Below are 25,094 nucleotides of genomic sequence, written 5' to 3' on the forward strand. Positions count from 1 at the left end.
TGCCGTCACTTCTCGGTAGCGAGATCGCTGAGTGGTTGGTGGCCGGGTGGGCGGGCCCGCGCGCGCGCTGAGTGGGCCCCTGCGCGGTGGCGTCACTTCCGGCCGCCGGCGCGGCCGCCGCAGCGCAAGGCCCGTGGGGGCGGAGCCGCGGGAGCGGGGCCGAAGAAGACGGCCGCGCCCGGCCCTTCCCGCCGCCCGGGGCGCCTGGCCGCGGTCCTTGCCGCCTGGAGAGCAGAGGCAGCGGGGGGGGACGGGGACCGCAGGTGAGCGGTGGCGGGAGCAGCGGGCGGCGCCGGCGCCAGACAAGGGGTGGGGGGGCGGCCGGCAGCGCGCGGGCGGGGGCAGGGGGAGGTGGGTGACGTGGGCGGCCGGGGCCGAGGCCGAGGCCGGGCCGGCGGGGAGGGCGCCTGCTCCGGGCGGCCGCCCCTTCCCGGCCTCCGCCGCGCAGCCCCGGGCAGTCCTGCCGGGGCAGCTGGCAGCCCCACGGGAGGCGGAGGTGTTCGGGAGGGCGGCGAGCTGCGAGCGGCTCGTCCGCGGCCCCGGTGCGTGCGGGAGAGGGCGGCCACCGGAGCCCGGCCGACGGGGAGCGCAGGAGATCGGCACGCCGCCGCCGGTGCCGCGGGGCTTGGCGAGGCCCGTGCGGCAGGCGGTGCTGAGGGCCGCGGGTGGCAGCAGCCGCGGATGGTCCGCCGGGCCTGCTGCGCTTGAGGAGAGCCCAGAGGACAGCGCGCGGTGCCCGCTGGCCGGTGGGGGCCTCGCTTCTCCCGGACCCACAGCCTCGTTCGCGGGGTTTCCGTCCACCGGGAACTCGGGGTTTCCGTCAGCCTGTTCCAGTCCGTCGGTCGCGGCGGCGGGGTCACAGCGGCGAGCGCAGAGCCCCTGCGGCGGTCGGGCGCTGCTTCTGCCAGAATCGGTGGAACGAAGCCCGTCTCTGACCTGTTCAAGACACAAAGCTGCGCTGCTGAGTGTGAGATGCTGTGTTTGACAGGGAGTCTCTGGAGGGCCTTTCTGTTGTGTCTGTGTCGGACACAAAATTAAATATCTGGCTGTGTTGTTGACTACTAATGGTGGAAGGACGAGATGTAGGTGCTATCTTGAGTCTGGAGAGGGACATAAAACTTGGATATTCTAGGTGATGTAAAAAAAAGTACAGTGCCTTTCAGTGCGTTCAGAAATGAGCACAGGAACAACAGCCATTCTTATCTGTCATCTAATTCAATGTTCTGGAATTTTCAAATGAACATATCTTCAGATGGCATGTGGTAAATTAGGTTTTACTTTCTTGTACTTGGTGTGATTATTGAGTCATAGTTTGTCTTGTACAGGACGGCATAGAAGCAGAGGGGCGTTGCGTGTGCTTTTGGTGTACAAAAGCTGTGTGCACACCAGTTGCATCTCTGGAGTGCATGTGTTGTCTCTGTGGTATCGACCTCACCGACTGCCAGTTTTTCCCATGGTTGTGCTAACAAAGGCAAACTGCAGTGTTCAAGCTGGTATCCGTGTTGCGCTCTGCTGTAAACTCGTATGTTACAAAGAAAAGGGTAGACCTGGAGTGGTGTCTGTGTGAGAACAGGGGAGGAAGCTACCATCTTTGAACTGACAAAAGCTGCTTAATTTCTTCCTCTGCCTTTCAAAAGTTACTCGGGGAATTCAGTTAATTCAGCATTATACATCCGAATCATGTAAATTGTTACTCTCTAGTGTGAATTCTAGACCATGATTAAGAGAATGCTTCCTTTTTAGTTCTTTCTTAGTACGTGCTTGTATTGGGTTTTGTGGCCAGGTTTTGGTAGTGGGGGACTGCAGGGGTGGCTTCCTGTGACAAGACACCAGAAGCTGCTCCGTACGTTGGCCAGAGCCTGTTCCAGCCAGCTCCAAGACGGACCCGCAGCTGAGCCAATCGGTGATGTTGGTAGCACCTCTGTGATAACGTATTTAAGAAGGGGTAAAAACTGCTGCACAGTAGCAGCTGGGAGAGAGGAGTGGGAATATATCAAACAGCCCTGCAGACACTAAGGTCAGTGAAGAAGGAGCGGAAGGAGGTGCTGCAGGTGCTGGAGCAGAGATTGCCCTGCAGCCTGTGGTAAAGGCCATGGTGATGTAGGTTGTCTGGCTGAAGCTCAGTGGAGCAGGTGGATGTGCCCTGGAGGAAGCTGCAGCCTGTAGAAATCCTGTGCTGGAGCAGGCTCCTGGCAGGACCTGTGACCCTGTGGAGAGGAGGCCACACTGCAGCAGTCCATTCCTGAAGGACTGCACCCTGTGGAAAGGACCCATGCTGGGGCAGTTCTTGAAGAACCGCAGCCTGTGAGAAGAACCAATGTTGGAGGGGTTCTTGGAGGACCGTTTCCCATGGAAGGGACCTGATGCTGGATTGCAGGGGATGAGCAAGAGGAGGAAATAGTGGCAGAAATGAAGATTTGTGAACTGACCGTAACTCCCATTGCCTATCCCCCTGTGCTGCTCCGAGTGGGGAGGTAGAAGAGTTGGGAGTGAAGTTGAGCCTGGGGAGAAGGAAGAAGGGCGGAGGGAAGGTGTTTTCAGTTTTGTTTTTCTTTCTTTCTATCCTACTCTGTAATTTATTGGTAATAAATTAAATTAATCTTCCCTAAGTCAAGTGTTTCAGATGACAACTGGTGAATGATCTCCCTGTCCTTACCTGAACCTACAAGTTTTTCTTCTTACTTTCTCCCCCATCTTGCCAAGGAGGGGGAGTGAGAGAGCAGCTCGGTGGGCATCTGGTCAACCTACTGCAATGCCAAAATGGACAGAACTGTGCAGTGCATCCACATAGATTTTTTCTTTTTTTTTTTCCCTTCTGAGGGTAAAGCGATAGTGTTAGAAGATGAGTTTGGGAATATCAGAAGCAAATAATTCAACTGTTCTCACTTGAAATACAGTAGTCATCTGTTAAATCGGTTATGTGGATCTAGTTACTTCTTCAGTCTGAAGATGTGTGACACTAACCTATTGTGGTGGTGGCAAACTAGTATTTGTTACTTTGATCTAAACCATGTGGTGGCAAAGTAGATTTATTCATTATGCAGTTAACACTGATTTCCTTGGGGTTAAAAGCTTAGGCAAAGGAATCGCTAAGGAAAGTGGTTAGACGGGGTTGTTTAAAATTCTTGATTCTCTGGTAAAAAGTGAAGTCGAAGAGCTAGATTTAGAAATGACTGCCATATTGAGCAAGAAGACATGATGCTGGCACTGAGCTGTCTGTGGCTGCCCTTTCTTTGGGATCCTTGCCTGCAGACCTTTGGTTCTGCGTGGTGTTTGTGGTTAGATTCGTGAACCTGATGGTGACAGCAGGCAGGGCAAGCTGGCAAAATGAATTTCCTTTGCAGCACTGGGCGTTCTTGTGAGAGGACGATGGCGGTGACAGAGACTGCCATGGTACCATGAACCTGAAAGAGATTTTCTGAACTGATAATGTAACTGTGAGTTCAGATCAATCCTTGTTGATGGCAGTTTGTCTTCTCGTGCCCTTAAATGGCTGTATGCCAGTTCTGTGTAGCAGTGTTCTCTGCTTCTCCTTTTGTAAATAAATCAAATTGCTATACTGTCCAAACAGCTTTCTTCAGGTGTTTCTCTGTGCAATGCCTAAAATCCCATTGTGCTCTTAGCAACAACTGTTTTCTCATATCTAGATACAGTTTTTTGGCTTCATAAGATCAGTAATAGATTCCATGATCATCTTTTCCTGTTTCTTATGATACCTAGAAAGCACTGCGCTTTCCTAAGTTGACCAGAAAAGCATACGTCAGCTCTTCTGAGAGAGACCGGTGTCTGTGAAATTTATGGTGCTGACCTTGAAGCCCGAACTGTGAAGGGGTTAGCCAGGAATTATAAGGAAACAGTGTTCAGTCAGTTCGGCATATACAGCAGTACAGGTGCGTTCAGTGGCGGAATTACAACAAAGAAACCAACCCCCTGGTGACAAGCTGAGATGGCACATCAAGATGTGGGAGTGTCACGCTTCAGTCTCCTCCTGTGTGTCTTCCTCTGAACTGTCACACTGTGCTGCAGGATCTGGAGACCGACAGGTGCATGACAAGGCTGGGAGGAGGTGAGCCGAAACATGAGGAAGCAGGAGAATGGCCATGTCACAGGTAGCGTCCATTTCCGCAGGTAACTAGGAGTTCCTAAGAAAAATCTCGCTTTTTTAAGGAAGCTTTTTGTTGTTCCATTCAGAGATGCTCTTTTCAGCTAGCAGGCTGTGCTGTTACTGTTTATTAATGAGTCGATGTTGCCATAGGTTGGGCAATCTATTTGCAGTACCTTTCAGATGATGAGAAAATACTGAGCCATACGCTAATCTCTTACTCTTCTCAAGAGGGCTGATGCAACCAGCAGCAGCTTTTGCAGTGCAGTTTATCCTTTCTGATTCTTTGACAAGTTGTAACTCATCCTCCCTGACAATAGGGAGATAAACTGTGTGAGTTGAACTATATATAAAACCTGGCTAAGGAAATGCCTCCAGTGAGATACTGTAAGCTCAACTGTCAGTCATCAAAGTCACTGGTTGCAGGTATTTGTCAGACTCACTCAAAAAATGCCTTTCGTGGCTGGCATTCACTGTGTTGTCACATACACGAAAGCTATGCAACACTGGAGTCTACTTAAATTGTGTGGGGCAAATCCAGAAGTCATTTTAACTACTATTAACTAAAATTCCACCATTGTTCAGTTTGAAAACACTCTCAGAGCAGAGAACGCCCACCCTCTGTGTTACAAAGTTGCTGAGGTTGTCGAAGAAAGTGAAGACTTCATTTCTTCCTGCCTCTGTTCTCCCCCTATCCCGCAAAAAAACCAACAAAACCAATAGTAGAAAATGATTGTAGAAGGTGTTTTCTAAAATAACACTTGTATCACTGACTCATATCTAGATTTATGTTTGTGTTTCAGGCTTCAGGGAAGCTTTTTGAGATGTATTATTTCAAGCACGACGGTTAAGCATGGTACAAGTGTATTGTAATGATTTGTAGAATGTAATTTAAACTAAGGGGCAAACAGTTGCTAATATTATATTGGCATACTCTCAAATTTTGGCTGTATGTCACAGATTCCTGCAGGCTTGGTACCTAGAATATCAAATGCATGCATTTAAATACAGATTTTTGGGAATGGGGTTTGAGTTGCAAGTAACAAGTTGCCTTTGTTTATCTGATAAAGAAAAAAACAAGTGCTAGTCTTAAAATTTTCAGGAGTGTATTCGTATGTGAGATTTCTTCTGATGTTGTTCTACTGAATGGTATTAGTGGAGATGGCTTTTGTTGTAGGTTTTAGTAACACAAAATCAATTACTTTGCAAACTTTTTAAAAGCTTCTTTAGGGGGAACTTGAGGTTGCGTTTGATTGTTTGTTTGACTATGTATGTTTGACTTCTTCACAGTGGCTCAGAATTGCAGTGAAATCTAAACTCTCCTTTAGTATTGGACATAGTAATAAAATTTTAAATAGATCATTATTCAGAGCTGTTATTTTTCACACTCTTTTATAGTGAAGTAACTTAACTTCTTTTTGAAGAAGCAAGAGAAAAGCTTTTCATTCTGTAGTAGTTTCAGTGCAAGTGTACTTAAATGCTTGCCTTGTCCCATCCTGCTGCAGCTGAAGTATTAGGGCAGAGGGATTCGATAGAAAAAGGAGCTGTAAGTCTACATGGCATTACCAATGATAATCATTCAAGAAATAGAAAGAAACCATATGAAGAAATTTTTACTACTAAAAGTAGAACCTGAATTCCTATGGAAAAATCTGTGATGTCCCTTCTCCTGCTACGTGACTGTGTTGCCAGCTATCTCTGGTGTTTCCTACCTGTCTGGCTGGGCAGGTGGCAGCAAGAGTGCCTCATTAATAGCCATGTGTCCAAACTGGCCAACTGGCTGGTTTTGGTTTTGGATTTTTTGTGTTGTTTAAGAGAATAAGGGAATTAATTATGACTCTGTGAGAAGCAGTCCCTGTAAGTTTTGCTTCTTCTGAAACCAGACGAGTTCAATAAAAAATGTGGGAATTCAGTATCTAATCTCCTCTTTGTTAAATTTGGTTGGAGTTGACAGAGAGACTCTGAGGTTAATAACTAATGGGGGATTATAATAAACTGGCCCTGTAACTGTAAATTGTACGTCTTTTTTCTTAGAATTTCAAAACACTTGCACATCCTCTTCCTAATTAGGGGGTTTTAATCCTGGTACTTTCTTAATATGGAAGTCTTATTTTTAGAAATTTAAGCCTTATCTTCATCCACATATATGAGGAGTATTTTACTACGTGCCACCATGAGTGTTCAGTTACGTGATCTGCACGACCCCAGGGGAGCCTGAAGAAGCGATGGCAGGAGGAGGGGCCCAGACAGTACCCTGCGGCACTGCTCCCACGCAGCGGTGGAGCCAGCCCATCGCAGGGGCACAGTGGGAACCCAAATTAAGGGCCCCAAGGACGGAGCACCGTCTCCAGGCCCCTACCAGGGCAGTCCCAGAAGAGCCTCTGCCCAGTGTCCAGCGTAACCCGTCACGGTGAGTCACAGAGCAGCTCTGTCAGGCCAAGGAGGCTGCTGCCTGCTGTGCACACATGGGCTGCAGAGAGAACCAGCTGGGGATCCCGCAGGTCTTATTACAGAATGTTAGGGGAAGAGCCAAAGGTGGGGCAAAGGGGAGGTTTAGGGAATTGGGGGAGGAACAAGTGTGGAAATACAGAAAGGCAAGGGGATGAAAAGGACCAGTCCTGCATAAGCAGTTGGCTGGTTAGTGTGCTTACCTGGCCATGCCCTGCACCTGATCAGTTCTGCCCATCCTGCTCCTGATTAAATTCCTTCCTGGCTCTGTCTTGGGTGATGGCTCTCTGGTTGGTGTGAGTGCAGCCGCGGGGGTCAGGCGCAAGGCAAAGGGCCTTTGTGTCCGTGGGACATTGACTGGAGCACATCAGTGCGCGAGTTCTGGTGGCCAGCAGAGGTCGACCTGGCTGAGCTAGCAAAGTGGCCTGGGAGCAGAGGTGGCCGTGAGGCCCGAGTGCAGCTAAGGGTGTGTGAGTGCCTGTGTCTGTAGGGGTGAGAACAGGGGAGGGTCAGCTGTGGGACCGAGGGAGTCCTGGCTGGCTCTGTGTGCCTGCAATGGTCTGTGCCGCACTGGAGCCTGGCTGTGGCCTCGAGGGCTTGTGTGCCTGTGGACTGGGGATGGAGAGACCGAGACCAAGGGGACAGCAGCTGCGAGGGGTCCACCTCGCACATCCATATGTATGTTCTATCAGATGGACTTCCATCCTGCCCCACCAGAGAGCGGAGCAGGATGAGGCATCTGCTACCTGTGTTTGTGTGGGTGCTGAGTGTCTCCTGCAGCATATACAGGTGCTTTGTGCATCTGTGCCCGATAGGAGTGTGTCTTCTCCTGCTCTCCTCCTGGGGCCTGGGGACTTTTAGCAGCAGAAGCCTCGCCTCTCGGGCTGTTGCATCTGCTGTGATATGATTTCCTCTAGCAGTAAGTAGGCAAGTTAAGTATTTAAATATCTACTGAGCACACTTTTTATTCAATGGCTAATTATCTTCTTAATGTATAATCAAAACGTTAGGGACAAAATGCTTCCTTATTCATTTTTACCAAATCAATCTTACATTAAAAATTTCATCATTCTCTCCTAAAACTCTTCTGAAAATACCAAAGCAAGCTGTAAAATTGAAATCCAGAGAGGTAAGTGTGTGTAAAACTATACCTCCAGTGACTTGTGGTGTAATGCCTTCCCCAGGGAGAGGTGGCATCTGAATATTTAATAGCTCTCAATTGACTTTTCTTCGATGAATCTATGTAATGGATGTTGAATTCATGTGTGCTTCCCTATGGCAAGGACATCTGTAGCTTTCCTGTGTTACGTGAAAGAGTGTTTCTTTGGTTCTGACCCTGTTGGTTTCATTTCATAGGCCTTAGTCCAGGGACAGGCAGAACGATTGTTTTCCAGTCAGGATTTCCTAGATGTTTTTTCATTGCTTGCCCTTAAAATTTTCTTGGCTCCAACTATTTGTATTTATGGTAAAACTACTCGTAGCTAAACAATTTGGTATAGTTTCTTTTCACTTGTGGTCATTTCTTTGATTATAGAACTAAGCTGTTCCCTTTCCTGCTGCTCTCCAAAAGGCTGCTGGACATGATGTCTGCTGTTTGTACCACTGCTGCCTTCCCTTCGTCCCATTGACTGGATCTGATTCAGCGGAAGATTTCATCTAACATTGCCTGGGTGCCCAGCATGTGAACTGGAGCTGGCTGTGAGCCTCACAAAGGCTGCAGAGACTGGCTACTAAAACAGCTCACTACTCAGTTGGGAGCATCTCTGTCCATCCTCCGAACAGGCATTCGCACACTGTGTGCTGGGATGCCACCCATCATGTGCTGGAGATGTTGGGGTGTTTGACAGGGGAATGATGGGGATGTGCAGCCCATGGGTGGTTCGGGGGCGTCTTTATGGCCAGCAGCTGTTGCTGAAAGGTGAGGTATCACTGAAGCAGGAGGGGAAGACAGACTGAATGTGTGTATCCAGAAATAAGTCACTTGTGTGTATTTCCATGTTGACTTAGATGCGTTGCATGTCTTTAGTAACCTGAAGTAACTGATACCTCACCAAACACGGTATGTGCATAGCGTGCAATATAAATGACTCAAATCTAGTTTTATCATTTTCAATTGATCTTGTACAAGATCTCCACTTCACTGTGGGACATGTGTTGATTCTGATTCAAGGACTTCAGCCTTTATGATGTAGTAAAAGTTAAATACCAAGCCAAATTAACGTTATTTGGGGTTTGTCTTGTTTCAGGTGCACAAAGGGTGCAATCACTTTTGGTAACTGTAAGCAAAGATTCTCTCTGAATTCTGAAATCCCAAATCATTGGTCAAAACAGTGACTCTTGCCTGTTTTCTCTGGTTCAAGTACGTATTGCTGCCTGGGCAGAAATACCTTGGACCATCCCTGTAACTGATCTTCCTTTCTAGAGTCCAGATCAATCTTTTTACTGATGTGAAATCCTGTCCTCATGTGGTTTGGGATTTTCTACCTCCAGTCTTCCCTGGATGTTGGTTCAAACGCGTTACTACATAGCCTTCTGAAGCACACCAGTTCCTGGGATTGGCTTGGTAAGCGCAGTGCATGAGCTCTCAGGTATTTTACATCTTTTACAGTGCGTTTCCTAACATGACCTAAAGCTGGGAACTGCTTGCGTGCTTGTGAACAGCTTGCTTCTGATGACCCATGAAGCTGGAGCAGTCTTTTCTAGGCCCTGTGCTTTCTGCAGCAAAGGTACGAGTGGGACGATTTCATTCTTGGTTGCAGATTGGGCACAGCAAAGCACTCCTGTCTTAGCTACGTTTGTAGGTGGTGGTGGTTGTGGTTCAGCACTGCTGTATTTTGAGAAGTCACTGTAGTTAATACCATGGTGTCTGCAGTTCTTGGCTCTCCTGGTGTGGTGGGTGCCTGGTGTTTTCCAGGGTGTCTGCCAGTGCGCTGTAGCATTGTACGCTGTGCGAATCAACCCTGCACAGAGCCACACAATTGTGAAATGGTTCCTTGGAGCTGTCACTCATGACCGAGGAGTGAAGCGAAGAGAAGGTTTACCAACATCCAGGCCCCCTAAGACTACACTGATGCTATAGTGATGGTTCTCTAAACGGAGCGAAAGAGTTTCTTTGTTGCTCTGGCAACTGTTGAGCCTCGTCCCCATCTCCTCCTCCTTCTCTCTCCAAACTTTTTCTAGATTCTGTGTTTTAGTCCCATGAAGCCAAGGATAGAGCGTAATCTCTGGCATAACACCTCACCCATCTCAGAGGCGAGCGGAAGAAGATAAGTGAAGAATTGTTTGACATTACCCTCTCAGCTTCCTAGAGACGCCTGTCTGGAGGGCAGCTTTCCCTACAGAGGAGGTTGTCCCTGCACCATGCCTGCTGGAACAAAGGCAGGCATGAGTTTAACCAGATGTACGGGAGCAGACAAAGCAGAGAGCGATGTAGCAGCCCTGCTCACAAAGCAGCCTTGGCCTCTGTTGCATTCCAGGCACTTCCTGCCAGGGCTTGTGGCTCTTGTCACAGGCTCTCCGTCTTCCTTTTGTCTTGCTGCACGAGGTCAGTGAGTTTCAAGGTCTGCTCTTTTGTTCCTTCCGCCTCCTGCAACCACCAGGAAGCATTTCCTCACTTTCCCTTGTGTTACACTTCTCTGAGACAAAATGTGTAGAAATAAAACCGTGCAATTCCAAAGTTTGTCTTGTTTAACATTTTTTGGTTTGAAAACGTCATCTTATTTTACTGTCAAATACACATTGGCAGTGAAAGATAAATAAAATCACGTATTATCTGTATTGCTATTTCTTATTTTAAAAAAAGCAGCAAACTCACGTTCTTCTGTTTTATTGCATAGCTTCATTTATAGAGATAAGGGAGACTGTGACACAGTACTTCAGTAAATCGCATTACGGTGCTTATTTCAGGCGTTCAGGCATCATAGCCTTAGTGCTGCCAAATTAGGGGACTTTTGGTGCCATGGTAAGCCTGGACCTTCACCATCACTGGAAGGCATCAAGTGTAATTTATTTATTTATTCTTTTTAAAATACACAGAAAACAATTACAGTTGGCGGCAATAGATTTTTGTCAGCAGAAGTTTTGGCTCTTCAGTGTTCAGGTAAAACTGTGGTTCTTTGTAAGCCAGTCTCCTTTGGAGAGGGACAAGGTTCTTTGTCTGGTGGACTAGGTGGTGAAATCTTTCTCCGGGATAGACCTGCAAAGTGAATGTCATGTGCTGTAGAGGAGGAAGTGGGTGAATGCCAGCTGCCTCTCGGCTGGGGAACAGCAGCTGCTCTTACATTAGCTCCAGCCTGGCAGCTGGGGTAGGCAGGGGCTGTTTCATGGGATTTTTTTGTGACCTAATGGTTTTAGCCTTTATGCTTTTATGTTAGTTTGCCACCTCTTCTGGCCTGAATTCAGATCTCTTTGCCTACTATATTACTGATTCCCTTAATTTTATGTAGCCTGATGTTAGTCCACGTGCAGCAAAAGCTGCAAACTTGAGCAGCTCCCTTTGTCCGGGTTGCCCCTAAGAGATTTTATCAGCCTGAAAATCAGAATGGTAGCTGTTCACTCCATACCCTTGTAAAAAATCCCTCTCCAGCTTTCCTGTAGGCCCCCTTTAAGTACCGGAAGGCTGCAATAAGATCACCCCGGAGCCTTCTCTTCTCCAGGCTAAACAGCCCCAACTCTCTCAGCCTGTCTCCATAGGAGAGGTATTCCAGCCCTTGGATCATCTTTGTGGCCCTCCTCTGGACTCAGTCCAGCAGCTCCATGCCCTTCTTGTGTTGGGTACTCCAGAGCTGAACACAGTATTCCAGGTGGGGTCTCACAAGAGCTGAGTAGAGAGGCAGAATCACCTCCCTTGACCTGCTGCTCATGCTGCTTCGGATGCAGCCCAGGATATGGTTGGCTTTCTGGGCTGCCAGCGCACATTGCTGGCTCATGTTGAGCTTCTCATCCACCAGCACTCCCAAGTCCTTTTCCTCAGGGCTGCTCTCAATCCATTCTCCGCCCAGCCTGTACTCGTGCTTGGGATTGCCCCGACCCATGTGCAGGACCTTGCACTTGGCCTTGTTGAACTTCATGAGGTTCTCACAGACCCACCTCTCCAGCCTGTCAAGGTCCCTCTGGATGGCATCCCTTCCCTCCAGCATGTCCACAACACCACACAACTTGGTGTTGTCAGAAAACTTGCTAGGGGTGCACTCAATCCCACTGTCCATGCCGCCAACAAAGATGTTGAACAGTGCTGGTCCCAATACTGACTTCTGAGGAACACCACTCATCACTGGCCCCTCCACCCGGACATTGAACAGTTGACCACAACTCTTTGAGTGCGACTATCCAGCCAGTTCCTTGGACGAGTGGTCCATCTGTCAAATCCATGTCTCTACAACTCGGAGACAAAGGATGTCATGCAGGACAGCGTCAAATGCTTTGGACAAGTCCGGGTAGACGATGTCAGTTGCTCTTCCCCTATCCATCAGTGCTGTAACCTCGTCACAGAAAGCCACCAAATTAGTCAGGCAGGATTTTCCCTTAGTGAAGCCATGTTGGCTGTCACCAATCACCTCCTTATTTTCCATGTGCCATAGCGTAGTCACCAGGAGGATCTGGTCCATGATCTTGCTGGGCACAGAGGTGAGACTGACTGGCCTGTAGTTCCCTGGGTCTTCTTTTTTTTCCCTTTTTAAAGATGGGGGCTATGTTTCCCCTTTTCCAGTCAGTGGGAACTTCACCCGACTGCCACGACTTCTCAGATGCACCTTATCAGGTCCCATCACACAGGAGTGTCCATAGTAGCTTTAAGACAGGCTAAAACCAGAGAGTATCTGCATCTAAGGCCTTCCTGCCCGACAGCCGTCTGCAGTCTCCTGTCCCTGACAACACACAACCTTGTTGTTTAGTGATGGGAAGTGCGCAGAGCGCAAAGAATCTGCCCGTCCCTTCCGTAGCTGTTGGAGACACTGGCAGGTTTTGGCTGAGGAGATTAGTATTTTAAGTCCAACAAGGTTTGTAGCTGTGGGCCTAACAGAAAAGGGGGGCCTCGCGTTCTGCCCTCGCTGGATGAAGAACCCAGCCTGTGTTCAGCTCGTTCTTGTTCTGCTCTGCTGGTGGATGGTGTGATGGGAAACCTCGCTCAGCCCCAGGCCCAGCCTGAGCTTCCGCTGGGGCTGAGGGCGTTCGCCGCGATGGGGTACAGAGTGGGAGCAAGCAGGGTTATTGTGCAGGGAGCGAGGGCACATGGAGCAAGTGTTAACTTTGTTTCCTAATGAGGAACCTGATCTCTTGCTGCTTTGCAGAATAACTCCTGAAAGAGTACAAAAGACATAGAATCATAGAATCATAGAATGGTTAGGGCTGGAAGGGACCTTCGAAGGTCATCTAGTCCAACCCCCCTGCAAGGAACAGGGATATCTCCAACTAGACCAGGTTGCTCAGGGCCTCGTCCAACCTGGCCTTGAACGTCTCCAGGGATGGAGCATCCACCACCTCTCTGGGCAACTTGTTCCAGTGTTCTACAACTCTCATGGTAAAAAATTTTTTCCTAATATCCAATCTGAATCTACCTCCCTCTATTTTAAAACCATTACCCCTTGTCCTATCACAACAGGCCCTCCTGAACAGCCTCTCCCCGTCTTTCTTGTAGGCCCCCTTGAGGTACTGGAAGACCGCTATAAGGTCACCCCAGAGCCTCCTCTTCTCCAGGCTGAACAGCCCCAACTCTTTCAGCCTGTCCTCACAGGAAAGGTGCTCTAGCCCTCTTATCATCACATGGCCCTTCGTGACATCTTTCCTTTATAAAAGAAGATCAAGAACCATTCCACTTTCCCTTGCCTTGTTAATGGTGATAGTCCAAGGCTGGGGAACATTGCAGATGTGCTTTTCTACTTTGAGTTGCTGCTGGAAGACCACAGATCTTTCTAGTTCTGCACCTGCCTCCTTACCTGTGCATAAGTGTGTAAATCCATCTGTGACCTTCTGTGTGTTGCTTGGCTTTTTGACCTCTACCTGCAGCAGTGTGTGTCTCGAAGGTGGTGGTCCCCTTTGCTGCTCTGCCTCCCTTGCTGCGCTTTGCCGTGCAGCAAAGCGGGGTGTGGAGCTCTGGGCTGCTGCGGGCGGAGTGCACCGTGGTGGCCGCGTGCTGCTGTGGCTCCATGCCTGTGATCTTGGGAGTTGCTCTTTGCCTTTCTGAGGTTTTGCTTTTCCTGCTGATCCTTCCTAGTTAAAAGTTAATCTATGTCCATCTAGGTGAACAAATTGCAAAGTAATTCACCATCTGCATCAACAGCTGTACCTGTTTCACTCTGAATGAATGTGTATACTTGCCAGCCACTGTCTCGGGAGTGAGCGTACCTTGTGAGCAGTCATTGCGTAAAGTGAAACACCTGCAGAGAGTTTGAAATACAAACATTGCTTCTGAGCAACCTTTTCTTTACTGGTCAAAAGTGACTTTGTGTGCAGTTTAGTCATATAGCTTGTGACCGTGGGCATATGCAAATACAGCATATAGTTTATTCACAACATCTGTGCATTTGAGGACAGAACTTCTAAATTGACAGACTCACATTTGATCTCTCTTCAAAAGTCTGATTGCTTCTGTGTGACCTTTTATTTAATGAACGGTGCATCATTTTGTCAAAAGCATCTCATAACTTCCTTATGGGCCAACAAGGTTCATAAGGAGTAGCAAGTACGGAGACAGCTCATAATGTCAGCAGACTTTTTTCTTTTACTGCCATTTTATTTATTTTGTGGGGAAAACAGAGGACTTTCAGTGTATCCCAGCTGACAAACTATAGTTAATAAGAAAATTGTAGTGCACTTCTGATAGCTAAAGGTGCCAGTTTGAGATGAGCTGATCACTTTTTCCACTGAAGTGTATCCCTTCTCTTCCATTAACTCTTTTCCCTGTTTCTGTGTGAAAAGCAGATACTTAAATGACAGTTCTGCACAGTAGCTGAGAAACTGTGCAGAAAGTAGTTCACATAAAGTGAAGCTGGATTAAATGAGATGAGAATTATATGTAGTTCAGGCTTTTTAGTGGGAGCTTATCTGATAATGTGAGCAATTTATCTAAGGTTGCAGTAGATTATTCACAATTAGATTCTTTAAAAAAAAAACCAACAAGATTAAATGTTTACTTAAGAGTGTGTTCTGCTTTGGGCAGGAGCTGACAGAGGTGAAATGACGTACATTGCTCAGTTTGCAGCAGACCTGCCTGTGACATAGCTGATGCTGAGGCAGCTGTTACCGCCTCAGGTCAGCTCCATGGCAGAACCTGTATTTTCTTCCTTGCCCTCCTCTGCAAAATTGCCAGCTTTGGTACAGTACTGGTGTAGCAGTGGTAAATGAAGATCAGTTACTGTTCATCTGTCTTTCAGCTGTCATCCTTCATTTTAAACCCACTTTCGCTGTGGTCTGAATAGGACTTCAGCCATTTTTAATATTTTTGTTTCTTCTGTTTTGTTTTATAGGATCATGGATTTTCCAGGACACTTTGAGCAAATCTTTCAGCAGCTCAACTACCAGAGGCTTCATGGTCAGCTTTGTGACTGTGTCATTGTGGTGGGAAACAGGCATTTCAAAGCCCATCGCTCTGTTTTGGCAGCATGTAGCACACATTTCCGAGCTCTGTTTACTGTAGCAGAAGGAGATCAGACTATGAATATGATTCAGCTGGACAGCGAAGTGGTGACAGCAGAAGCTTTTGCTGCTCTGATAGACATGATGTATACTTCCACACTAATGCTTGGGGAGAGCAATGTTATGGATGTCTTGCTGGCTGCTTCTCACTTACATTTGAACTCTGTTGTTAAAGCATGCAAACACTACCTTACTACCAGGACGCTGCCAATGTCTCCACCAAGTGATAGAGTGCAAGAACAAAATGCGCGCATGCAGAGGTCTTTCATGCTCCAGCAGCTTGGACTGAGCATTGTGAACTCTGCATTAAATTCCACTCAGAGCACAGAGGAACAGCCAAATACTATGAGCTCCTCAATGAGAAGTAACATCGAGCAGCGCACTACTTTTCCTATCCGTCGTCTCCACAAACGTAAACAGTCTTCTGAAGATCGGGCCAGACAGCGCATCAGGCCCACCATGGATGAGTCTGTTTCCGATGTGACTGCAGAGACCGGGCAGTCAGTAGTTCATTCACGGGAAGATTTCTTTTCACCAGATTCATTGAAGATTGTGGACAACTCTAAGGCCGATGCTGTTGCTGACAACCAGGTAGATAATAGTATTATGTTTGATCAGTCTTTCAGTGCTCAGGAAGATGCTCAAGTGCCCAGCCAGTCTGACAACAGTGGAGGAAACATTTCACAGATGTCCATGGCATCCCAGGCCACACAGGTGGAAACCAGCTTTGACCAGGAGGCTGCTTCTGAGAAGAGCAACTTCCCATGTGAGAATCCAGAGGTCAGTCTGAATGAGAAAGAGCATATGAGGGTGGTGGTGAAGTCTGAGCCCTTGAGTTCCCCAGAGCCTCAAGACGAGGTGAGCGATGTCACTTCCCAAGCAGAGGGCAGCGAGTCTGTTGAAGTGGAAGGAGGAGTAGTGAGCGCAGAGAAGATAGAACTGAGTCCCGAGAGCAGTGATCGTAGCTTTTCCGACCCACAGTCCAGTACTGATAGGGTGGGAGACATCCATATTATGGAGATGTCAAATAACATGGAGCACAAATCTACTTTCAGCATCTCAAATTTTCTAAATAAAAGCAGAGGTGGTGGCTTCAGTGCTAGTCAAAACAGTGATGACAACATTCCAAATACCACCAGTGACTGCAGAATGGACAGTGATGCCTCTTATCTGATGAGTCCAGAGTCAGGGCCTGCTGGTGGTCATTCGTCTGCCACCGTCTCTCATGTCGAGAATCCATTTAGTGAGCCTGCAGACTCTCATTTTGTTAGACCCATGCAGGATGTGATGGGTCTCCCCTGCGTACAGACTTCTGGGTACCGGGCGGCGGAGCAGTTCGGCATGGATTTTCCACGGTCGGGCCTGGGCTTGCACTCCCTGTCGAGGGCAGTGATGGGCTCGGTAAGAGGTGGAGCTAGCAGCTTTCCTGGCTACCGCCGCATAGCCCCCAAAATGCCTGTGGTGACCTCTGTCAGGAGCTCCCAGCTGCAAGATAACTCACCCAGTTCCCAGCTGATCATGAATGGGACCACTTCTTTTGAAAACGGGCATCCGTCGCAACCTGGTCCGCCGCAGCTGACAAGGGCATCTGCAGACGTCCTTTCAAAATGCAAGAAGGCCTTATCTGAGCACAACGTCTTGGTTGTGGAAGGTGCGCGCAAGTACGCGTGCAAGATCTGCTGCAAGACGTTTTTGACCCTGACGGACTGCAAGAAACACATCCGTGTGCACACGGGAGAAAAGCCTTACGCCTGCCTGAAGTGCGGCAAGCGGTTCAGCCAGTCCAGCCACCTCTATAAGCACTCCAAGACAACCTGCCTGAGGTGGCAGAGCAGCAACCTGCCTAGCACGTTGCTTTAACCTTCTCCACCTCGGCCCTGAAGGAGAATGCCGGTGCAGAGGTCTAGCTCCCTGAAGCACCGCAGGAACATAAACACTACTTTCTTCAAGGCTGCAGGCTCAGAGGCTGCTCTTGCTGATCAGTGAACATTTAACGTGTGATTGTGCCACACACACAAAAGTCTTGGTTCTGTCAATTGGGGATATTACTGTACCTACCTCACAGGGGTGTTGTGAGGCTTAAACAGCTGTTAAGCAAAGAACTTGGAGGTCCGCGGAAGTCGCACTGTAGATGCGTGAAGCATTGCTATGATGTACGTTCAGGCCTTGGGCTGATGGGGATGCAATCACTAAAGCTAAGCGGTTCCTTTGCAGGTCAGAGGGGTGAGAGCGTAGTTATCTCGTGAAGTAGCATGTTTCCAGAATGAGAAACTGAAGTGCAAATTTCCTCTTTTTTTTTTTTTTCTAAAATATTTTGTAAAAGTGAAAGCATTTAAATAAATGACCTGTAAAACAAGTTGCTGCATTATGTATGGACAGTGGTGCAAGAGCTGTTTACTGTAACTGACGCAGACTGCGTTTCTTTAAAAGAGAAAAACAACTTTGGATGCACCTGTCTGACAATGCTTTAAAATGTACTAATTATAAAAATAGTTCTAGGGTTATGAATGTATGTTTGGCTGTTTTGTAGTAAAAGACACTGTGTAATGAAGGTGCTTAAATTAAATCCAAGACAAGTAACTTTTGGATGGCCAGATGTATATATACTTTGAATACAGCAAGATCTGGATGTTTGACTGATTTTTTCTGTAGAAACTTGTATTAAGTGATAAGTGAAGTACTGTTTCTTGTTTGTGCTTTCTTAGCAGTATTTTACCCAATTTGTATCTCCTACGTTAAAATTCTGTATACACAGAGTCTGAAAGAGCTTGTCTTTGTCTGCTTTGTTATTTTGAAGGAGAGAGATAATTTGTGATGGCTTTTTTTACCGTGTAAGATAGTCTCTTGCTGTTTCCAGGTGCTGATAGTCAATCTGATCCTCATTATTGCATAAGCATACTGTCCTTTTCTGACACTGTTATCTTCTGGCTTTAATTTCCTCCTCTGTACACTTACTTTCCTTCATAACTATGAATTGTTCCTCAGATCGAACCAGTCAGGAATGATGCTCGTTTGCCATATTTATTTATGTCTCTCTATAAAGTGTAGTTGTCAAATCCAGTTCCTTCCACTTAAAGTAGTGTCATAAATGTACTTTTCCACATAAATTTTAAAAATCTAGCATAAATTTAATTTTAAAAAATAGCACAGTACACTTTGTAGAGCAGAAATTCAGTGATCAGTATTCTTCAAGTGAATCATGTAAATCTTGATTTAATTTCCTCTTCTTTGAGGCCATTATAACTAATACTGTCTGCAGTCTCTTTTTTTTTTTGTTGAGGATGCACGTGAACTAACTACTGGCGTTCAGCATATTAGGTTTCTAAATAAACTTTTGGAGCACTTCTGCTGTTAAATGCTGCTCTACCATATAGGAGCTGAGTCAGGGCTACAGCATGTCCCTTCTGCTCAGGAGAGACGGAGGATTTGCATTTTCTGGTATCTCAGTCACAGAGCAACAGCTTTCCATTAATACTGAAAAAAATTTGCAAACCTTCCCCTCCTTATGTTATTCTGTATAGCAAATGTAAGCTGTGTGATGATATTCAGCAGTTTTATGCAGTTTGTGCTACCTAATAGCCTTCCTAAATATCTTGGACTTCTGTTTGGCTAAACTGAAAATAAAATCCTAAACTATAGTCCTGTAGGTCATTTGCCAGGATGAACTATCAAAACTATTGAAGCACAGAAACCAGTCATTGTCAGACCAAAGGAAACATGGAAACCTTTCTGTACTTGGCTTTACGCGAAACAGTAGTCTGTTAATGAAGAAATGTGTATTCATCTCCTAGTACACCGTTCCACATAGGAGAGGGGGAAAAGAAAAAACAAATGCCAAATGACTGTCAATGTGTCATTTGCACCTTGAGCATCCAGGGTAAACAGGAGCATGGAAACATAGAGAACGATTGGACTAATTCCTTTAAAATGTTACAATTTTGTTACAGGATGGTCACATTTCTGGCTCTCGATTTTATAAGCATTAAGGAAATGTGCTGCATTTTTTTTAAGCATTAGGATATGCTACATTTTGTTTGATAATAATTTTGGTATGAGGGGACTAACAGCATTGAGCTATACTAAACAATCTCACTGAGACATTAATAAAATGCAGTATTTTTTACGTTAATATTTTCTTGTGTTGCCTTACTAGTAACGTTCTGATTATTTCATCTTCCTTGCATTTCTAGTGTTTTGTTTAAAAATAGGGTTTTTTTTAACATTTCCTATGTGTTTCTTATAGCACATCCGAATTTCTTGAATTATTACAACACCTAAAAATAAGGCATCTATGTGAGTAAGGAGATTAGAGTAATTAAGAACTAATATGAGCAGATAAACATATTTAATTGTACTTTTGATCTGTTTTTATAAAAATTATGTCATAGTGAAATATCGGACCTTGTGCAGGAGGTCTTCTGTCTCCTTAAGAAAAAATTAAACTTGGACATTTTTGGAAGCAACAACTTCAGATTTCATTATTCAGTGACATCTGGAGGAGCACACTGCAAACCCAGGAGGCTGTGGCCGGCTTGTTGCTTTCCGAGTCTTCCAGTACGAAGCAATATCTCAGAATGGTGTCTCCACTCAGCTATTCCCTATTGTAAAATGAGAGTGTCTCATCTTAAAGCCTGGTAATGTTGTCAAGGAGTTTATCACCCTGACTTTTGTTCAAAATTTAACTTTGCAAATGCTATGGTAAGATCTCATGTGAAGATGTTGGTATGTTAGTGTTATGAAACATCTGAAAATAAACCCTACGTTTTTGTGCTGCTGTGTCTGACCTCATTTACTTGTTTATGTTATCCTGGTGTCTTTGCCAACAGCATATAATGGATTGACTAAACAAGTAGTGCCTGCGTGTTAGCTGATGGGGCTCTTTGTGTTACTAGATCACTTGGCAGTGCAAAGTAATCCTATTGAAACGTAGGCACACGCGTAGGTGTCAAATGAGGCCACGCACAGTGCTGCCCATGGCCAGCCTCCTGCTTCGTGCTGAGGCTTTACCAATTTTGAGAGGACGTGTAATGTCTATCAACAAGAAGTGGGTGTGTATTTGCGCCAGTACATAGTCTTGCAGGACTGCGTTGTCCCATCAATGCTTTGTGAGCTGGTGTGAATGAGCAGAGCATGGCTGGGCTTCACCATAGTGGCTTTGATCAGGCTCAGGATGGTTTAGTGTCTGTGGAGCCACGGCCTCAGCGTGGAGGGCTGTCTTCTGGCTAGCACTCTGCTCTGGAGGTGACATGAAAGATGTTTCTTGCAGATCATCTGAGATGCCCTGTGGCTAGCTGACCCACTTGCAGGGATTCTTGCTCCTACTGTAACCTTGATGAGAAGGGGCATGTTGCCTGCATCTCCCTCGTCAGACGAAGGCTGCAAAGCCTTGGGATTCTGGGAGCGTCCCCACTTACACATGGAAATTATTGACCTTTTTTTCACCTGTATCAGTTCCTTGATGAGTTCACTCTACAACTGCGACGGTGCTTGTGCTGGCAAGGGAGCAAGGATAAGTGGCTGGGTAACGGCATGAATGTTTTTGGCAGCAGTCTTTGAATGCCCATCAGTGACCTTCCAGGTCTACTGCTCAAGGGAGCTAATACAGGCTGGTTTGGTGCTTAATAAAATGTATTAGTGCTGATGAGACTAAATTGCATGACATGATAGCATAATTCATGTCTTGAATAGACATCAAGGTAGTTGAATAGATTTTTTAAAGGCATAAAATCAGTACTCTCTAATTTAAATGCTGTATTGCACTCTCTTAATTTTTCTTAATAACATGAAAATAAGTTCATTCTGGAGCTTCCTATAAAAAGGAATGACTGAACTGATGTCAGATGTCCATTGGTAGAAGCCATGCATCCACCTGTGTAACTTTTGTGGGAGCGTGTGCTTAGCTGAGGCTGTGTGTTCGCTTACGCGAGGGAATTACTTTTCAAGGCTTGCTGTTCCTGCCAGAGAAAATAGTCTCGGGAAGACTGTGGCAAAGTTTCCTGTTGCAAAACTTGCGCAGATGCTGGCGCATGCTCTGTCCTTGCCGGTTGTCTCTGCAGACAGCCGGTGCAGGTCAGTGACCCTGCAGGGTACCCCAGTCTCACTAGGTCAGTCAAGGAGCATCTCTTGCTCTTAATTCAACCCTGTAAAACACTATCAAACCACACCATGAGCACCTTTGTCCAAGGGAGGGGTCTGTCCCTGGCAATGGTTGTTTAAACATCAGTAGCTACTTGGAGTGCTGAATTGCTGCAGCGAATGCTGTCTCTTCTGCGGCAGTTTTACACATTTACTGCCATGTGTTACGTGATGGGACTGACTCTTGCCAGCGGCTGAAAGAGCAAGCGTGGCACTCGCCTCCACAGCTGCCTGTCCAGAGGGACAGCTTTCTGCACCTCTTCCCTGCTGTGCTCTGAGCTCTTCCTCCGGCTACGAGCACGTGGTGAATGGAGAAATCCCTCTGCTCATGTGAAATGCTGCTCCCCACAGCAGCCCAAGTGTGAGTCTCCTTGTTTGCACCAGCACCGTCAGCCAGCTATTCACCACAACAGGCCACTGGAAAGGCACCTGCAAAGTGATCATTACTCTTTATCCCCACATGCAAAGAAATACTTGTTCTTAGGGAACACTGACTGTAAAAACCTGTACTTTACTCAGTAACAATTTTGTTCCTGGTAGAATATATTCTTCATAAGAGCTTATTATTATGGTTGTTAGTGGAATTATGTTGATATCTATGCGACATCTGTGAAATCTGTAATCCATTGTCATAGTTGCTCTCTGAATTCCTTGTGGGAAGACGTTGATGCAATGATCTGGAGGCTCAGCACAGCTATTCTGCCCTGGAAGCTGCTGCAGCTCACCACGCTGGCTCACTATTTAGCTGTTGGTGGCACAAAGTTTTGGCTAGTGATTGTTGGTATGGAATATGTGCAGCACGTGCTGAGCAAGAAATCCTGTTAAGAGGTGTTTGCCTTCGGACGGAGACCCGTCAAGGCTTCTCTCAGTGGGTTCAGCCTTACCAGCCACACTCAGACTTGCCTGAAAAACTACAGGTTCCTTTAAGCAGGAGCAGAGCGATAAGGTTAACATTTTATCCTTTACGGTTTTAAAGTATTTTTAGAACACAAAATCTTTTCAGTAAGGACATACTGATGGTTTCTGTGGCTAGCAGAGCAAAATGATTGACAGCTGCAGAAGTTACTCTTGAAGAAATTACAAGATGCAACACCTGAAATGTGCTTCAGTCACTCCGGCAGCCTTATTTACAAGCTCATGTCCATTAATATACTTGGGGAATATAATACAAGTGCTCCTTTACACTTAACTATTTCTCACATCATTAGGGGTCACAATAACCTCTCAAATATTTAGTCAACATCCTTCAGCATTACAGTAACTTCACCAATACCAGAATCTTTTGTGTCAAAACTAACAGATTTCCAAAATCATACAGACCAGCAAACTAACCTGATGGACTTGTGCCCAGGTAATACAGCCAAGGTTTTCACACCAAAGTAAATCCTTCTAATTTCTGTCCTATCAATAGGAAACTTTCCAGCCAGTTGAGTTGCACAGGAGCCCACTCCCTTCCTATTTACAACCACAGCTACAAACCTTTCCTTGGTCAGCAGAGGTCTCATTATAAACTTCCCAAACGCTTTCTGCTTCTGACAGGCAGGCATACAGTATTCAGCAAGCCTTGTGAATCAAAACTTATTGATAAATACGTCAGATACTCTCTGAGGCATGAAGCAAAGGTCTTCCTTTAACTAGCCAGCATCAATAACTAATTAATGAACAGCTTCCAATAGCTATTATTGCTATCAAAGTATGGTTCATTTAACATCAAGAGAAACTCAAGCAGAGAATTCAGCATGAAGAACACTTGCCATGGGACAGAAAGAGAAGTACAGAGTGTACTAGATGAACTTTAATTCCCAAGCACAGGCTTTTCTCTGTGTGTTTCAGCTCCCCCCTGCACTGGGATTAGGACACTGCCAGCTGCTGCTCTCCCCTCTCATCTCTTAAGAAATGTTTTGGATTATTATGCAGCACCCTGCTCAGCTTCTATACAGAATGAGAGTTGGAGAAAACAATGTGCTGCTGCCCTCAGAGGTGCAGACTCATGCATTTTCTTTTACCCTTGCCAGAAACCTTCCTGTGCTGTACAATAATGAACAGTGAATTGAGCAGTTCAGGCACGTTACAGCCAGTTACTGTCCTGGGCTTTCCTCCAGAGGCTTTTCTCCGTCCATCCAGCTGCAGCACAGCATTCACTGCCTCCAGGCTTGGCTGCCTCTGGCCACTCGCCCCGCGCGCAACCCGCTGGGAGGAGAGTGGCGAAGCCGCTCTGCGCACGGGTTGCCCTCCAGGAAGCGTCTGGCTGGGCTGCAGCCTCCCTGCGGGAGGAAGCACGAGACTCTTTCTCCTCCTGGCCTGTGGGCACCAAGAACCCCTACCCGGAGCTTGGCAGAGAGGGGATGTTGGCAGTGCTGCTGGGAGCGCTGCCAGCAAGCTCCAGAGCTGCGAATGAGACACTCTTCTCTTGCCTGTTGCAGCTCTCTCTCCCTCTCCCCCTGCGCTGTCATTTCAGAAAAGCGGTGGGTTTGCATCCATCCAGCAGCGAGGCTTTGTCTTACTTCTCTTTTTTTCAGCACAATTTCTGTGGGCACGAACGACTCTCACCAAGACCTGAAGTGTGGGAGGGGAAGGCTCCGTCCTCCCAGGGCACGGGAGCACTGGCTGGGCACGTGGCACGTCTGGGCAGAGCCACAGTAGGGAGGCATGGGGCACTGTGGGTGCAACGTTTGTACCGGCTGAAGGTCCCAGGCCACCCGCAGCATCTGGCACGTTCTTTAGCGGCTGTAAGAAGCAGGCAGCTGGCCGGCGGGGAGGAGAGAGCTGCCTCTGGTGCTCAGACCTCGTCCCTGCTGTGTCCCCCTGTGCTGGATGCGGAGAGGTGCCTGGGCTGGTGAGGCTGACGCTGCCTTGTCAGGGCATCCACTCCTGGGACGTGCCCCAGGACAGAGTCCCGGTGATGGCTGGAGGGCAGGTGGGGTCGGGGTGCAGCAGCTGAGCTGCTGGCCAGTGGTGCTTCACCCCATCTTGCTGCCAAAGGGTGACATTCGCTGGGACTGGGTAAACCTGACTCGGCCCGGAGATGGACACCAGCCTGTCGTGCATTTAGCCCAGGGGCATTTGCCCAGCTGCAGCATCGCATTGGCGCTGGAGTGGGCGTCAGCCTGTGCCTGACCTGGCACAGGCCCAGCCACCACTGCTGCCAGGGCTGAGTGCTGTTGGCAAAGCCCTGCAAAGGCAGAGGCGCAGAGGAGAGGGCGTGAGTGACCATGGAGGAACAGGGGCTCTCCTGCACAAACACGCCTCCCAGCTGGGTGGATCAGCCACTTGTGCTACCATTCACCCTGGACATCACCAAAGGAGCTCCAGTATCCCCCTGCACAAGCCTGGCCACCACGGGGAGGTTCATCCAGTTCAGTCCAACACAGAGAGTGAGCGCTGAGCAACAGCAAAAAGAGCATTGAAGAGAGCAACAGGCTGGAGCAGTCTCCAGCTCACATGCTTCCTCCTGGCGGCTGGGGACGCCCAAGATGGTGACAGCAGGGCATCTGAAGACCAGTGATGGGCATCACGTTTCAACTGCAACTGCAGTGTATGTATCACAACTGCAGTACTGTAATGGTATCGCTGTATCACTCTGCTAAATCAAAATCCAAGGTAACATCAAACACCTACCGAGAAGTAAATTTGGTATTAAGCATCAAATCCTCCTTGTGTGGATTGTCTAAAAGAACACATTCAGATGGTACCAGGCTCGGGCAGGTGCTGGGTCAGGGCTGGGGGATGAGGTAGGGCACTGGTCAGGAGATCGTGCTGGAGCTGGCATGGCTAGAAG

At 47.3% G+C, this 25,094-nt stretch overlaps 1 protein-coding gene across 2 annotated transcripts; it reads left to right on the plus strand.

Annotated features, from left to right (window-relative positions):
• The first annotated feature begins 242 nt into the window (after window positions 1-242).
• ZBTB5 (zinc finger and BTB domain containing 5) lies at window positions 243-19,951 on the plus strand. Of its 2 annotated transcripts, none has more exons than XM_086628969.1 (2): window positions 243-263; window positions 15,013-19,951. In XM_086628969.1, the coding sequence occupies exon 2, from the start codon at window positions 15,017-15,019 to the stop codon at window positions 17,039-17,041; it is 2,025 nt and encodes a 674-aa protein (XP_086485095.1). In that variant the 5' UTR covers window positions 243-263; window positions 15,013-15,016; the 3' UTR covers window positions 17,042-19,951. The 2 variants fall into 2 exon arrangements, with proteins under 2 accessions (XP_086485095.1, XP_086485096.1); XM_086628970.1 differs by lacking the exon at window positions 243-263 and adding an exon at window positions 8,936-9,276.
• The last annotated feature ends 5,143 nt before the right edge of the window (window positions 19,952-25,094 follow it).

This window comes from Tauraco erythrolophus, chromosome Z, assembly GCF_009769465.1.
Source record: "Tauraco erythrolophus isolate bTauEry1 chromosome Z, bTauEry1.pri, whole genome shotgun sequence".
Taxonomy (NCBI): Eukaryota; Metazoa; Chordata; class Aves; order Musophagiformes; family Musophagidae; genus Tauraco; species Tauraco erythrolophus.

Coding starts and splice junctions, on each gene's coding strand:
- ZBTB5 (XM_086628969.1), top strand. CDS start 15,017: ATGGATTTTCCAGGACACTTTGAGCAAATCTTTCAGCAGCTCAACTAC.